Below are 15,030 nucleotides of genomic sequence, written 5' to 3' on the forward strand. Positions count from 1 at the left end.
TTTGCTGAGAATCCTCCTAGGTGAAGTTTTCATTCTGCCTTTGTTTTCTGTAATGACTTATTTTAAAAAGTGAAGTTAAAATAATGAAAACAAATATCTGCTTCTTTGGTTTTGGCTTTGTGCTTCTTTAGCATCACTGGATGACTCCTCTATATAGAGGGGCTGTTGTTCTCATCAACCCTTGGGGAAATTAAGGTGTTCCAGGACCTCATCCTGGTTTTGGTGACTTCCATATTCTGAAAACATCACTCACTGCCTTTTAACTGACTCCAGGATGCAATGTCAATAATTGCTGTTTGATTCCAGGACTGTATTTGTCCTTGCTACTCATCCTTTTCAGCAGTAGTTGTCAGTTACTGCAAACTTCAGTACCTTCCATTGTTGCAGAATCCAGCAGAATTAATCCATCAAATCATATCTGAGGTACTGACAGCTGATTTAATCACAGATTTTAATCCCAACAGTGCTCACCGTCCCTCCTTTGCCTGCAATACATGGGCTTTGGAGAAGCTACATAGAGTATGTTGTAATATGAATTTATTAGCAGACTGGTTGGGCAAATTCTTACCCAAATCACAACTGGGAGATGCTCTCCATACTGATGAGAGACATCTTTCTTGCTTCATGTGACTAGTGGCCTTAGCTGGATTTCTGAGCTTTACTTACCCTGATTTGCTGGATTTGACTCAAGTAATTTCAGTGTGATGCTGTTTGCCAGGCCTGTGGAATAGATGATGTCATTCTCAGTTTTGTTGGGACTGAATCTGTAATGTTTGAGTGACACATTGTCTACTTAATTTTCCAATAAGGGAATATTAATATGTTCCTGCAGGTTTAGTGCCTTTAATCTTTAGTGCTTCAATAGTCAAAATACTCTTATGTGTAGTAGAAGAGAAAGAAGAAGATCAAGATGTTTTCTTGGGTTTTTTTACTAAAGGGATGGTGTTTCAGATCATGCTGTGATCTTGAGAAATCACATGCCTCTGTGTACAAATGCAAACAGTATTACAGTAGAGAATGTGAATGTGCTTAAACCATGATGATGTTATTAGAGGTGCTGGACAAAGAGGAATGTATGGTTTGATTTTCAGATTGTTTTCAGTTTTTGCAGATTAGAGCACTATTATTCATGTGACAAATATTTGACAACATTTCAAAGTTTTATTACTTTGTAAGAGGTAAAAAAGTATATTTTGATTTTAAATTAGATTAATTAGTGTCATCGAGTAGTACGTTCACTATTATTTCATTACATTTCTACATCTGTAGAAAAATTTCCATTTTTCTAAGAAGGGCTTCAGGCTGGTGGATAAAATAGCTCTTTCAGGAGTGACAAGTGCCAGCAGTGCATTGCCTTTGGGACATTCTGAGATACTCCTTGCCCTGCTGAAAGCCTCTGAGCTGCAAAGTAACTAGTGGTGGCCACAGAGTCCTTTTTCCTATATTCTTTATTATGCCAGTTTGGCTGTGAAGTTAAGCTACCAAATGGTTGCAAAACTCATTCGCTCCTCTGAGGAAACTAAGAATTCATGTTCATGAGTTTAAGGAGAAGAAAAAAGCTGCCCTTGAGAAAGTGACAGATGGTCCTTAGAGATATTTTACATAGAAGGAAATAATAGCTGCTGATAACTTATTCATTTAATGATTGCATGATTCATTTCCCCGAACAAGTTCAGAAAGTAAGTGTGTCCAAGGAGTGCATATCCAAGACTTCTGCATAGAATTTCTTCTGTAATCATCCATTACTTCACCCAGACAGATGCTGTAAAGGTAGCACACAGCCTTTACAGATCCAGCAGTGAAGTGTTTGTTGGTCTCAGGATGCAGTATATAACCTGTTTGTGTGGGTATACCCCTTCAGCACACACAGATGCTGAGTTCTTGGTGTGGTGAACAGAAAGGCAGCTATTATAGGGAAATCTAGGAGTAGATGCATAATAGGATAGTTGAAAAACTAAAATAAGTCTCTCATAATACATAGGTGGTTTCAATGCCTTGCAGAGAGTGGAGTCTTTTCTATGTGGTTAGGTTGAAAAGGAATGCACAGTAGATGAGACAGATGTGTGTAATTGTGGCATGGAGTAAATTTAACAAGTAATAGAGTTTTTAATTGCTTGCATTTTTTAGCTTTGACTTCATTTGTTGTTTAGGGGTTTGGCTTTTTTCCAGTTAAGTGAATTTTAAGATAAAGGCATCTGTTAATTTTAGACTGTGGTGAAATTTAAAAGAAACAATAAAAAAATAACAATAGGTCATTTTGGTTCTAGGGTTGGAATAATTCCCAACTTACAAAATCTGATAGAAAATGAGATTTATTAAATCATATTACAGGAAGAGATAATCAAAGATAGTTTAGTCTTACAAAAAGTGGCATTAGAAATGCCATTCTGCATTTTATTTTATTCTGTTTTTTTATGAGGAGCTTCAATTGCTCAGAAACATGATCAATAACAAGAAAATCTTTCCCTAAAATCACCCTGATCTGTGTGATTTTCTTTATAAGAAAGATGGTGGTAATCCTTAGCTGAAAAATTAAACAGTGATGTCAAAAGAAGGACACTCATTTTATTAGGAGAATGCCTTGCTGCCGGTATTGTCAGTAAATGTTTAATAGAGAGAGGGATAAACTCTTTGCATTAATCAGTTAACATCAAATCTTCCCACCATGTTTGAGGCTCATTATTTTCAAAGATGCCAAGTTTTTAACAAGTTACATTTACTTTGTCTTCATCTGTAAAACCCACAAGAGTTCTTGTCACATCAAAGATTTCTTTTCTATGACCTAAAGCTCCATGTAGGAGCTCTCCATATTGTGCTCTTTTTGAGACTTGATCTGTAATGTGATGGAACAACTTTGAAGCTCTTCAGTTGTGCTGATGGAAGATGGGAACTTAGCACTGCAGAACTGAGTCATTCATGGTGTTTGTTTAATAATACACTTAGCCTGATATTTTCAGCATTGCAAACATCACTCAAACAATGGTCTTTTGAAATAGCCAAATATTTTTTTTTCATGTTTACAACCTGGAAACCTACAGCAGTGATGTTGTCCAAATCTAGAGAGTACATCAGTAAATTGAACTGATATCACCAAATTAGCTTTCCCTGACTTTGCATCTCATCTCCTCCCACTTTTTTCCTGTCCTCCCTGGCTGTCTCTACCAAGTGCTTTGGGGGCAGTGAATAGGAAGTGATACAAAAGAAATACGAGTCCTACACCTTAAAAGTTGACTCCTTGTGTTCTCTTATGGTGTTGTAGAAGGGCCAGAATTTGATGGCTATCTGGAGGAGGGTTGCTTTTTTTTCTAGTAATGTTAGGGAAAGTGAGTCTGAAAGTATGTGTATTTATCCTATCGAGGAAATGTTTTCTTCTTTAATAAAGTTGGCTAATGTTCCCTGACCTTCTTTTATGCTTAGTGACAGTGACATTCCCATTGGTTTCTCTTTCATGTGATGTTTTTAGACATCTATTTCTATTTTTATCAATCAGGGAGTAGCTTCTAGGCTTATGACTTTCAGCTGAGAAAAACTCATACCACCGCCTTTGTTTGCTTTGATACAAGATGCTGTAATTGTCCTGTTGTATCACAGGTTTCTTGTTATGATGTACAGATGAGCCAACTATGCTGTAGGTTTGTCAGTTTATGTCTTCAGTAATTTGTATGGAAAATGACATGGTAGCAGCAATATAAACTGCCTAATCAAATTTCACTTGCTTTTTCCAAATGAACATCCTGTATTTTTATAAGAGTACTATAAAATTAGTTGATGAAAACAGGCCCATCTTGGACAAAATTTGACTGGCTTTTGTATTCTAATGTGTTACTCCATTGTTTCTGCTGCTTCTGGAGATGATCTCTGTTGGTCAAAGCATGGTGCTAATAACACCAAGGTCACAGGTCTGATCTCTCTATGGGTCATTCACTTAAGAGCTGGACTTGATGATCCTTCTGGGTAGCTTTCAGCTCAGAATATTCACTGATTCTTTGTGATGCTGTGAGCTTGCAGGTGTGCTGATTAATGAGTACCAATAAGTGCCCAGTCAGAGGAGGTGAAAATATTGTAGAGACTAGGGATACAGAAGATGTGAAGGTGGTAAGATATCAAAATCCAAGGCAGCAGTCTTTTAGCGCCCTGACATCTAAAAGTTGTATATTTAAGTTTGTGTTGCAAGTTCCTATTATCTTCAGTGGAGTCAAGACTGTTAGTTACCAAATCCTCAAGTGAGAAATGGGAAACACTGGCTTAGGGTAGGAGGCCAGTCCCATAAAGAATTAAAAAAACAATAATAATAAAAGTACCTTATACAGCCAGGAACAGTGTGTGTTTTTTCACAGGAAGCTGTGGAGGCAGATAGGATGAAGAAGGGAAGTTCAGAACAGTGTTAGAAAAAAAATTTGGGCAAAGAGAAATTAAAGCAAATAAAGTTCTATCCTATGATGCCTTTCAAGATATGGTTGGAGGTGCTGAAAAAATATGAGAAGGGCAGAGTACTGGTTGTGGCTAGACTTTTGTGCTTGGTTGATTTAAGGAGCCAGTACAGCAATTCTGAAGTTCGTGTGAATCTTAATCTTCCACTAGAAATGCTGACTCTAAAATGAGCCAGGGGTGAAGTGACTGGTTTGGTCTTTGAAGTATAACTTTCAGGAGTGTTATGAAGTTAGACATATTAATCCAAGGACCACAGAGAGCATCTGTAATGGAATGTTCCTAAACTCTTACTAAATTCAGCTCTTCGCAGTATCTAGGCAAATCTCTACAGTGTCATCCTTTCTGTCAGTCTAATTCAGTAAAAGAAGTTAGTCATTACTGCAGCTTTGGTAGGTCTTCTTTTGTGCCTGAGTTGCCTGTGAGAGACCCTGTTCTAGGTAAAGCACTTGTAAAAGTCCATGAAATGAGTGACGTGCCCATTTCAGACATACAGCACAGTGCTCTGTAGCTTAGTTGGTGGTATTTGGTGGTATTTATCCATCTTGAGGCGTGCAGGTCCTGTTGCAAATGAAGAGACTTGGGTAGACTTATGAGCATTAAAAAAGTGTGTAAATTTTAAAAATTTCAAGTCACTTATGCAGCCTGTGTCTTTTTTTAAAAAATAAAGTTGCATTGCAAATGATCTGGATATACTATGATATATTTCAGCACAATAATTTATCTTCTTCTCATTAATTGTAAAAATTTAATCTGATATTCATTCCTTAAGCCAGGTAATGCATTTTTCATCTCTTTTTTTGCAGATCTATCTTTCCTATCCATCCTTCTTTCAGAATAGTGGTCTTAGCAGAGCCTCCTGTCATTGGAAGTACTACCCAGCAATGGCTGGGTCCAGAGTTTTTGACACTGTTTCTGTTTCATAATGTTCGATCTTTAAGCAAGAGTGAAGAAATTGAAGTTATTAAACAAATGGTAAGTACATTCAGTACCTTAGGCACTTACTGAACAGGATTATTTGCTACTTATAAAATATATTACTATTTCAATGTAGCATAAAGGAGCTGATTTTTGAAGTTTATCAAAGCAACATACCTGCTCATCTTTTAATGATGTAATTCTTATTTTAATATCAAATGCTGCTGTAATAAAAAATACTCTTTGTCATAAAGCAACTGTGGCGACTCTGTGGTTATTGCATACATGAAACTTGGATATCTTGCAATAAGATTAATACTGTTTTTCCTTTCAACCAGATTCCAAATGTACCCAGTGCTGCTGTGGAAAAGTTGTTGTCAGTAACACACAAGCTTCGGGAGACAAATGATGCCACTGTGAGCTCTTCTTTTTCTTCTTTTCTCTTTGCATTTACTGTCTCCTGCTGTGACTGTCTTTACCAAGGCTAGGTGAAACATGCTAAGCTATAGTGTTATTTCAAAGGCTACCTGATTGGAAAACCAGCCCCAGAAAGCTATTGCTGGCAATTACTGTGCTGCATACTATAAACTTAATTGATTTATGATGTATGTATTTGGAATCTCCCTAAGTTTTAGGAATTTGCACAAATCCGAGAGAATCGAAAACAGAACACAGTGAGTTTAGGTATGTGGCTTACAGTGAAACATGCTGAGGTGCCTTTTGAATGTGTATGGATATAATCACACGTTCAGGTATTTTTTTATTACTTTGCTTAAGTAATTGGAAAATTGATAGCTGAGTTTATTGGGGCTTTTTTTGGCAATAGGCGCTATGTAGTCATTATAAAATGACAATGGGCAGCGGCAGAGATTCAGAAAATAGAATGCTCCAGAACTCCTGGCTGCATTGCTGCTAGAGGCTATTCTATTAAAGAAGTAATGTCAGGAAAAATAAGTTCTGCTGACAAAGGGACCACAGAATTCTTTAAAATACAGTTAAATCATGGTGAAAAGAAGAAGAAATTATTGCTATGGCAGCTAAAACACAGCATACCTTTGATGTAAGTAAAATGTAAAACATTTTGGTGGAATCCAGCAGTACCAGCTTAACTGGTACTTAAGAAATTTAATTTGTTGTCCTTAGTTTTCACTATTTTAACATTGATAATAGTTTTTATAGTTTTTCTATTTAAGAAGTTGAGAGAGGCTGTTATGTTCTTTTGAGTTTAAAAAAGTAAGAAAAAATTGACTTTTGGGTACACTGTTTGGGCAGTTGTTAAAATCATCGATTGAGCTTCCTACATCTAATGTATAAATGTATCAGTCTTGACATACTTGGAGACATACCATGCCTGAATAGAGCACCACAAAAATCTTTTCCATATATGTGGATATCTGTAGAATTGTGAAATATCTAAATGAATTATGTAATGCTGAATGAGAAGTAAGTCACAGTATGGTTCCAGAGAGGATTCTTGTAGATCAGTGGTGACATGAGGCAGCACACCTGTGCAGAGAGATGAAATATGTGCTTAATGTACATTAGACTATTTATAGAGTTGTCTAAGTAAATAGGTGTCTGCCAGGGATTATACTGAAATATTAACCATTGTTTAAAGTTGTTTTGCTAACAATAGAATACCTGTAAACTGTTCACTCTGTGGCAATTGTCCACATCATTGTAATTGTTTGCTTGATTTACAATAGTATCTGGAGGCCACAATCAAGATCCTGTTGAATTAGATGCCTCATAGATACATATTAAAAAAATTGTCACTCAGACAATTTTATGTTTGCAGTTGTTCAATATAAAAAAAACCCAAACAAATCAGGTAATAGAGGAGGAAATTTTGTTGACAATACTTTCAACTACCAGTTGGAAATACTCAGAAGACATGATACAACTTTTCCTCAATGGTCCTATCCTCTATGGATAGTAAGGAGGGAACATATACCCTTGCCCTTGCTTCAGGCATGGCTGAGTAGGTCTTGAAGTAACTCATGAAATGTCATCATTTACAGTGCTTGCTTGTAAACTATGGTTGTTCAGAAGATGCTTCACAATCTTCTGTCAGTGAAAGCAGGAGGAACAGGAATAGTAATCTTTGCACTTACCCCAATTTAAATAATTCTTGCTCATTGCTCAGAGATATGCTAAAAAGTATTATTCTTTCTTTTCTCATAATTTGAGAGAAGTTTTTTGTGATTTCATAGAGCTGACTTTTTTTTGCAGTTAGACATGCAGTTAGAAATTCTATATAAACTTGTGTAAACCCAAACAAAACATTTTGAAATTACCTAATTAAAATATTTCACTTGACCCAGGCAAAACATGGCGTGACTTATCAGATCACACTCATTGTTGTGTGTTTCCTGCTAAAATAAGGAACCTATTTGTATTAGATACCTTCATCCGGTAGATATAATTATAGAATGATTTCTTTCTCAGTCTTTGGATGCTTCTTTAAATACATGGTTGCTTGTTTTGTGCTTCTTTCTGTTTGGTTTTTTAAATTTTGCTGTGTTTGTTTGAGGTCTGTCTTCCCAAGCATTGAATAATTTCTGTAAATCTTTGCTGGTTCATGTCCAGTTTTTAGCATTTGTTTTAACATGTGGACAACAGCAAAGGACACAGTGTTCCAGTAATGGCCCGCCCAGAAGGCGTGTGCAGAGGTGATACAATCTCCGTGCTGCTGCCCAGTGTTGTCTTGTTTATATGTCTAAGAATCCTGCCAGACCTTTTTGCCAGAGCATTACATGTGGAGCTCATATTTAGTTTGTGAAGAGCAGATGACTTTTTAGCACATTGATCCTTTCACAGTAACTAACCTGCTTTTTATTGCAGATATTAAAGTTAGGGTTTATATTGCACATAAAATTCAGTTCACAGCACATTTTTCTTCCTGTTGCTTATCAAGTGATATTTTAAGACTAATCTCTTGGTGACATAATGATTTTCATGACAGTGACTTAGTGCAGAAATACAAGCTTGCCTATTAAAGTGCCCAATTTGCTGCAGAAGGCGCAAAGCATCTATGAATCAGAAAAGTTGAAATTATTCCTTTTGGATTGCATTTTTCTCCTGACTTGTTTGCTCTAAATCCCTCACACAGATTGAATAATTAAACTACCCTGTATTCTTTGACAGGCACAGTCACTGGCCTCGTTTTTATCTACTCGACAACTGTTGCGAATTTGCCGTCGACTGTCACAACATCCAGATGAAAGCCTTTATGATGCTGTTAATAAAGCCTGCCTTTCCAGGTAGAACTGCTAGATTTGGTGGAAGTTCCAAGAGCTTCTTGGTCAGTTGCTAGCAAGCAAGATAGCTTTTAATATGTTTTAGTAATTAACGCAATTGCTGTCTTGCTCCTTGAAGTTAGTCATTTCTTTAAGAATATTTCTGTGGTATTCTCAAACCTGGAAGATAAGTAGAAAGGAGTTGGTACGCTTTTCCCATCTTTATGAAGATATGTCATTACATTATATAAATTAGGTCACCATTATCAGCATGGCTTCACTGTCTAAAAACACTCAAAGCAGAGCCATATTCATGTCTAGTTTGACTTAGGTTTCATGGGCACTTGGTTTCAGTTCTAAAAGCTGTATGTAGAAGAGTTACGAGAGTTTTGTTTGCTTTGAGATTTTGTTTGTGGGTTTTGGGCTGTTTGGGGATTTTTTGGGGGTTTTTTCCTCTTCAAAAGAAAGCAACTTGTTATTATCAAAAGGTTTGGAAAACTGAAAGGGTCTAGTTCTAGACACCTCAGAGCTTACGCTCTCTCTGAGATCCAAGTGAATTGAGTAATGAGGAAAGGTATTTCCAAAAGCAATTTTTTCTGTTGTGGCTCTTACTTGTAATAGAATGAGGACATTACATGCCTCCAGTTCTAAACCACCCTCCATTACAACCCTATTGCAATATTTGATAACACCTTTAAAAAAGAGTGCACCACCACAAGTGTAGTTCATTGCCTATGAAAGAAGCTCAGTTCCTCTCCTTGGGGATAGGTGAAATGTGGAAGGCTTTTTCTTGAAAGGAATAGACATTCAGGGTTTGGAGATGCAAGTGAATCTTCATTTTAGATTACCAATTACATTAGATTTAGATTTTTAGATTACAGAAAATACTGAAAACCTTTAAAAGAAAAACCCTTAAAATACAGCCTCCCTATTATTCTCCTTCTTTTAGATTTTTACCAAACCTTGCCAGATCAGCTTTACACAAAAATCTGCAGGATTCTGGTATTGAAACAAGTCCAGATGACACAGAAAAACTAGAGGGAAAGGATTACACATGTAAGCTTCTGCTATTTTTTTTCCTGCTCTCCATGAAAGTTACTCAAATTGATGGATGTATAAAGGTGTACTAGTTATCCTCAAAAATAAATGTAATTTGCTTCATTTGTATCTCTGACTTTGTTCTATCAGAATGTGTTGCTGCTCTCAGTATATTGTATTGTCTGCTGAGTTTCCTGCTCATGGAATTTTGTTTTCCATCATGTTTAAGTGTTTCTCAGTCTATAAGATCCATGGTCTCAGGCTTTTAGTACTGCTTTTTCATTTTTCATCACTGATAGTTAGTCCTCTGTAGAGTTACAGCCTTAGTTTGATCTTAACATTTTTCTGTTCTGTTTTTTTACCATTGCTTCTTTCTCTCCCCTCTTAAAATCATCTTTTTTTTTTTTTTTGAGATTCTTGTAGAGGTTTTGTGCCATCATTTGCTTTCATTCTTGCATACACTTCTTTGTTATTCTCTTTGTTCTCTTTAAATTGCTGTAGTAGTTGCATGTCACCTTTATCGAGCAGGTCTTAGTTTCTTTGGCTTATCCAACTTGTAATCATCTGTAGTCACCTTCAGGGCTATGCATATATTTCGGCTTCTGCCATTTTTCTCACTTCTGCTTTCTCATTCCTGTATAACCCACTTCGTGCTAGCTGTATATCTTTTCATATCCTCTGTCAGGCAGCGTACTGGGAGCAATTTGCCATTTTCCATTCATATGTTTTTCCTGTTCTCTGCCTCACCAGTGTTATCTCTGTTCTTGTTCTTCTGTATGTTTGTTCCCAGTTTTGTGATGTATTAGATTGCTGTATTTTTAGTGTTAGATCTGTGCAGCGGTAAACACATCTTTGGTTTTAATTAATGTGAATTATATTTTTATGAATTTAATAATGTCTCTGTATATAGAAGTACCTATTTTATATGATATAATAATATATAGATTTTGTATCTTTCATATGTATAGATTTATATATATATATCTTTTATATCTTATATATATTATATATGTCTTTCATAAGGTATATTAATGGATATATAGTTTCTATTATATGCAGTACAATATGTGTATGCAAGTATATACAAATATCTATGCAGCCACATGTACATACATGTATATCTACAACCATCTATGTATTATTATATCTCTTATTCACATTATATATAATCTGGATACATCCCTTGAATTTTCTGTGTTTCTCTGTTTCATGCCATAGAGGCAAATAGCTAAAAACATCTGTCTGGAAATAAGGGTATTTTCAGTTTTATACCATGCCAGATTAAGAAATTAGTAGCAAAACAAAAAATTATTTTTATTGCATTTTTTATTAATTACAATTATTTTTTATTTTCCTAAGTACTGAATTTATGGTTCTTTTGATCTATGAAAAGTTTTTTAATGTATTTTTTCTCTCAGGGCTGTAGTTGAGGGGTAGTGCTGAAAGGGAGATTCAGCAGTGGCTCTGTACTGTTGTGGTGGGTGTGCTCCCCCTCTCAGCTGAGCCCCCACACGGCTTTGTTACCTCATGTCTGTGCCTCACTCCACAGAGGGACAGGGGAAGACAGAAGAATGGACGTGTGAAACCTTGTGGATTGAGAATATATAGCCTAAAAGTATTGGTGATGTTCCATTAATACAAGGAGAGTGTCAAATTAGACCAAGGCAGTGCTCACAATTTCTGGTGTTTCTTATGGTCCTTTTCATGTAGGATCACCTTTTCATCATTTATTGTAATACACTTCTTTACAGTTTTAAAGAGAATTCAAATTCATGATAATGCAGCGTTTTGTAAATTGATACTCTTCCAAGTGTTTTCTTTCTTTAGAGAGAAGTCATTTACTGCAAACCAGAGCCTTGTTAGAATCTGTAAATCATTACTTGCGAATGTTAGGTATTGATTGCCTTGTCTGCTTAGAAGATGTTGTAAGAAATACATTTGCTTGTTTCCTGAAAAATGACTAGGTGAAATAAACAACGGGATTCTGAAGATAGGCTCTGTGACCATGCCAATTTATAACTCAGCTGAGAAAATGAAAGTGCCAGATGTTTTGTTTTATGAAAATGCACAAGTAAGTACAAATCTCTGACTTCTGAGTTAGAAAAGTTTGTTAAATGTATACTAATGGGTATGCTCATATGTGTAGTAAATAATGTACTAACTAAATTTTAAGGATATATTTCTGAAGTAGTTTCTTTAGTATTAAATTTTTCTCATAGCATTTAGTGGTCATTTTAGACATATTTCAGCCCCATGTGAAGAGATTATAACAATTCTATTGAACATTTTGTTTATGTTTACTGCTGCTGGACTGATCCACCCTTAGGGCTGGACTGTAGATCGCATCCTGAGACTGTGTTTTACAGGCCTGTTGCATAAAGTTGTACCTCCCTGGGTTGACCCTGGCTGAACTCCAGGTGCCCACCAAGCCACTATCATTCCCCCTTCCCAGGTGGAGAGGGGAGAGAAAACAGGCTGGACAAAAACTCATAGGTTGAGATAAGGCAATTTATTAAGCAAAAGCAAAACCAAAAATTTGTGTGTGCACAATCAAAAAGAAAAACCAACCGTTTAAATCTCTACTTCCCACTAGCAAGTGATGTTCGGCCACTTTTCAGGAAGCTGTGGGCTTCAGCACATGTGGTGGTTGCTTGGGAAGGCAAACATTGTAAATAACAAATGCCCCCACTCCTACTCCTTAACGTTTGTAGTTGAGCTGATGTCATATAGTCCATACTATATACCTGTGCTTACTTTGGGTCAGTTGGACTAGGTGTGTCCTGTCCCAGGATTTTGCCTACCCCAGACTACTGATGGGGGGGAAATGCTGGGGAGACAGTGCTGATGCTGTGCCAGCCTGGCTCAGCAGGTGCTAAAGCACTGGTGAGGCTACCCCAGCTTGGAGCAGAGTGGGACAATCCCCTCCCTTGCCCACTGGAGATGCTGTGCCTGATGCCCCCAGGGCAAGGTTGGCCCTCCTGGCTGCCAAGGCACTGCTGGTTCATGTTCAACTTGCCATTGACCAGGACCCCCAGGTCCCTTTCCATGGCACTGCTCTCCAGCCTCTCATTCCCCAGTCTGACTGTACATCCAGGGTTGCCCCATTCCAGGTGCAGAATCCGGCACTTGCCCTTTTTGGACTTCATATGGGTGATGATTCCCCAGCCTCTGATTTGTCAAAGCCTCTCTGCAGGGCCTCCCTGTCCTCAAGTAAGTCTACAGCTCTTCCCAGTTTTGTGTCCTCTGAGAACTTGCTTAGTATCCCTTTCCATTCTTTAGTATCCCTTCCAAGACAATTATGAAGATGATGAAGAACAGAAGGCTTAAGTTGGAGCCCTGTGGAACTCCACTACTCACTGATGTCACCCCATTCACTGCAACCTTCATACCCAACCAGCTCCATCTCAGCCAGACCCAATACACTCCTTTACATTAGAATTAATATTGCATATTTGAAAAGGAAGGAGAATAGTACTTAGAAAATTAGTTATTAGAGTTATTAATTATTTCTTTTAAATAGTTTAGCTTATCAATTAGGCATTAGTGTCAATTAGGTCATAGTAGTAGTAAAGAGTGGTTAATGAATACAAGGAAAAGGAAGGGCCTTGTGACCAGGCTTTTTGGTTTCTCCAGCACCCCGTTTTGTAGAGCAGCTTTCTTCTCTGACTGGCGTAAAAGCCTCAAAACTGTTAGACAAAGGTATCCTTAGGAAGAGATTTACTCTCTTGGTTACCTTTAAAATATTTTCCTACTGAAAGGGAATACTGATAGCATGATCTTTTGAAATACTTTGCTTTTAGGGGCCTGGTATGGGTTTCCATACTTCCTTTTCCTAGTCTTTTTTGTACCTCATTTATAATTTTGCCCCAGAAAGGCTAAGCTATGTGGGTATCACCTATTGAAGGTGATGACATGCCATGCAAGGGGAACAGATGACAGACTTCATCTTCCCTACTAACATTTCATGTGAGATTTTGTTCTGTTACCATTTTGATAAAGCACATAATTTGTGTCTGTTGGAAAGGAAATCCTGAATTCTCCTAGGACTTACCACCTGCTTTGCTTTTTCCACCTTCTTGCTTATAGCTTCAGGAAACTGTAGACAAAACTGTGTTCAGATTTTATTCAGGGAACCTCTGATAAAATTGCTGCAGAGAACCTCTGTTAAAATTGCTGCTGCTCTGTATCTTTCTTAGCATAGATATGCCTGCTAAATGCTAAAGGAAACAGCAATCAAATACCAGTCAGGATAGGTGTTCCAATTTCTAAATGAATTGTACTCTTATTTTCTGTATTGCTACTTTGCAGTTTGGTGATTCAAGTGCTACAATGATCATTTAACAAAACCTGCTGGAGAACAAATTTTATTTCAGTTTAGTGCAGTGCTTTCTTACCTAAAGCTACAGAAATAAACTGAAAACAGAGAAAAAATATGTCCTCATCCCTTTGTAGTGCTGCACAGTGTAATGAAACACATAGATTTTTGCCTTTGTATGTTTGGTCTTGAAACAATTCACATTACAGTGAAATTTAATATTGCCATAAAACATTGCTGTTGGTCCACAACAGGTGTCATAGGCATGGGAATAATTTTTTTAGGTAATATGCCAAATGCAATTTTCAGACAAGGCACTGGGGAACATGGATTGATAAAGGTGATGGATGTGTCTACTTACAACTCCTTTGCCTAAATAGGTAATGTTAAATGTCTGCAGGTATCATAATACAATGCTAATTTAAGTCCTGGTGCAAAAAAAGAACCAACAAAAGAAGAAGTATCAATACATAGTATTTCTGGTGGGTAAGCTGCTTTGCAGGGGAACCATAATGTATGTATATTTGTTAATCTAGGATAAAAAAAAGTCATCAAAAGGATGTATTTGTGCCTTAGAAATAAAATGTAAAATTGTAAGCAGTGTGTGTGGTAAACTGACTTACTAGAATTTCTCCTATATCTGGTCAAATTTATTTTTCTCAGTTATAAATTTCTAGTGCGTACAGATGCAAAAAACCAGAATAATTTGCCTTGAAGTGCTCTCCTTAAATTGTGTGTTGAGCATTCAGTAGTCTTTTGAAATGCCTGGTTAGGATTTCACGGTATTAAGCTATGTTTACAAGAGTCTTTCCCCACCCCCAGCCTGTGTTCTAGAGAGATTTGGAAATTTAAAATATCCTTCACACAGAAACAAAGGGTTTTATCAGAAATTATAAGCAAGCTGCTGATTTTTAATTTTTATATTAATCAAGTCCTAGAGATGAGATGATAATGTATTTATTTAAAGACAATCATTCATTTCTCTAAGTAGGTTGACTGACCTACTTACAGATGACCTATTTTTACTAGATACAGTGGAGAAATATACATGACTTTATTGCGAGTAAAGTAGTCTGCATTGCCACATTATCC

General features: G+C 36.8%; 1 protein-coding gene across 1 annotated transcript in view; it reads left to right on the forward strand.

Moving 5' to 3' along the window:
* VWA8 (von Willebrand factor A domain containing 8) overlaps positions 1-15,030 on the forward strand; it is a 182,787-nt gene that overhangs the window by 59,594 nt on the left and 108,163 nt on the right. Inside the window, exons 15-19 of the mRNA XM_054271880.1 lie at positions 5,235-5,403; positions 5,685-5,762; positions 8,494-8,609; positions 9,535-9,641; positions 11,588-11,694. Coding sequence (XP_054127855.1) covers positions 5,235-5,403; positions 5,685-5,762; positions 8,494-8,609; positions 9,535-9,641; positions 11,588-11,694 — 577 coding nt within the window. The remainder of the gene's footprint in view (positions 1-5,234; positions 5,404-5,684; positions 5,763-8,493; positions 8,610-9,534; positions 9,642-11,587; positions 11,695-15,030) is intronic.

Source organism: Melozone crissalis, unplaced genomic scaffold, assembly GCF_028551555.1.
Source record: "Melozone crissalis strain CALT ecotype California unplaced genomic scaffold, PUWL_Pcris_2 ptg000013l_1, whole genome shotgun sequence".
Taxonomy (NCBI): domain Eukaryota; kingdom Metazoa; phylum Chordata; class Aves; order Passeriformes; family Passerellidae; genus Melozone; species Melozone crissalis.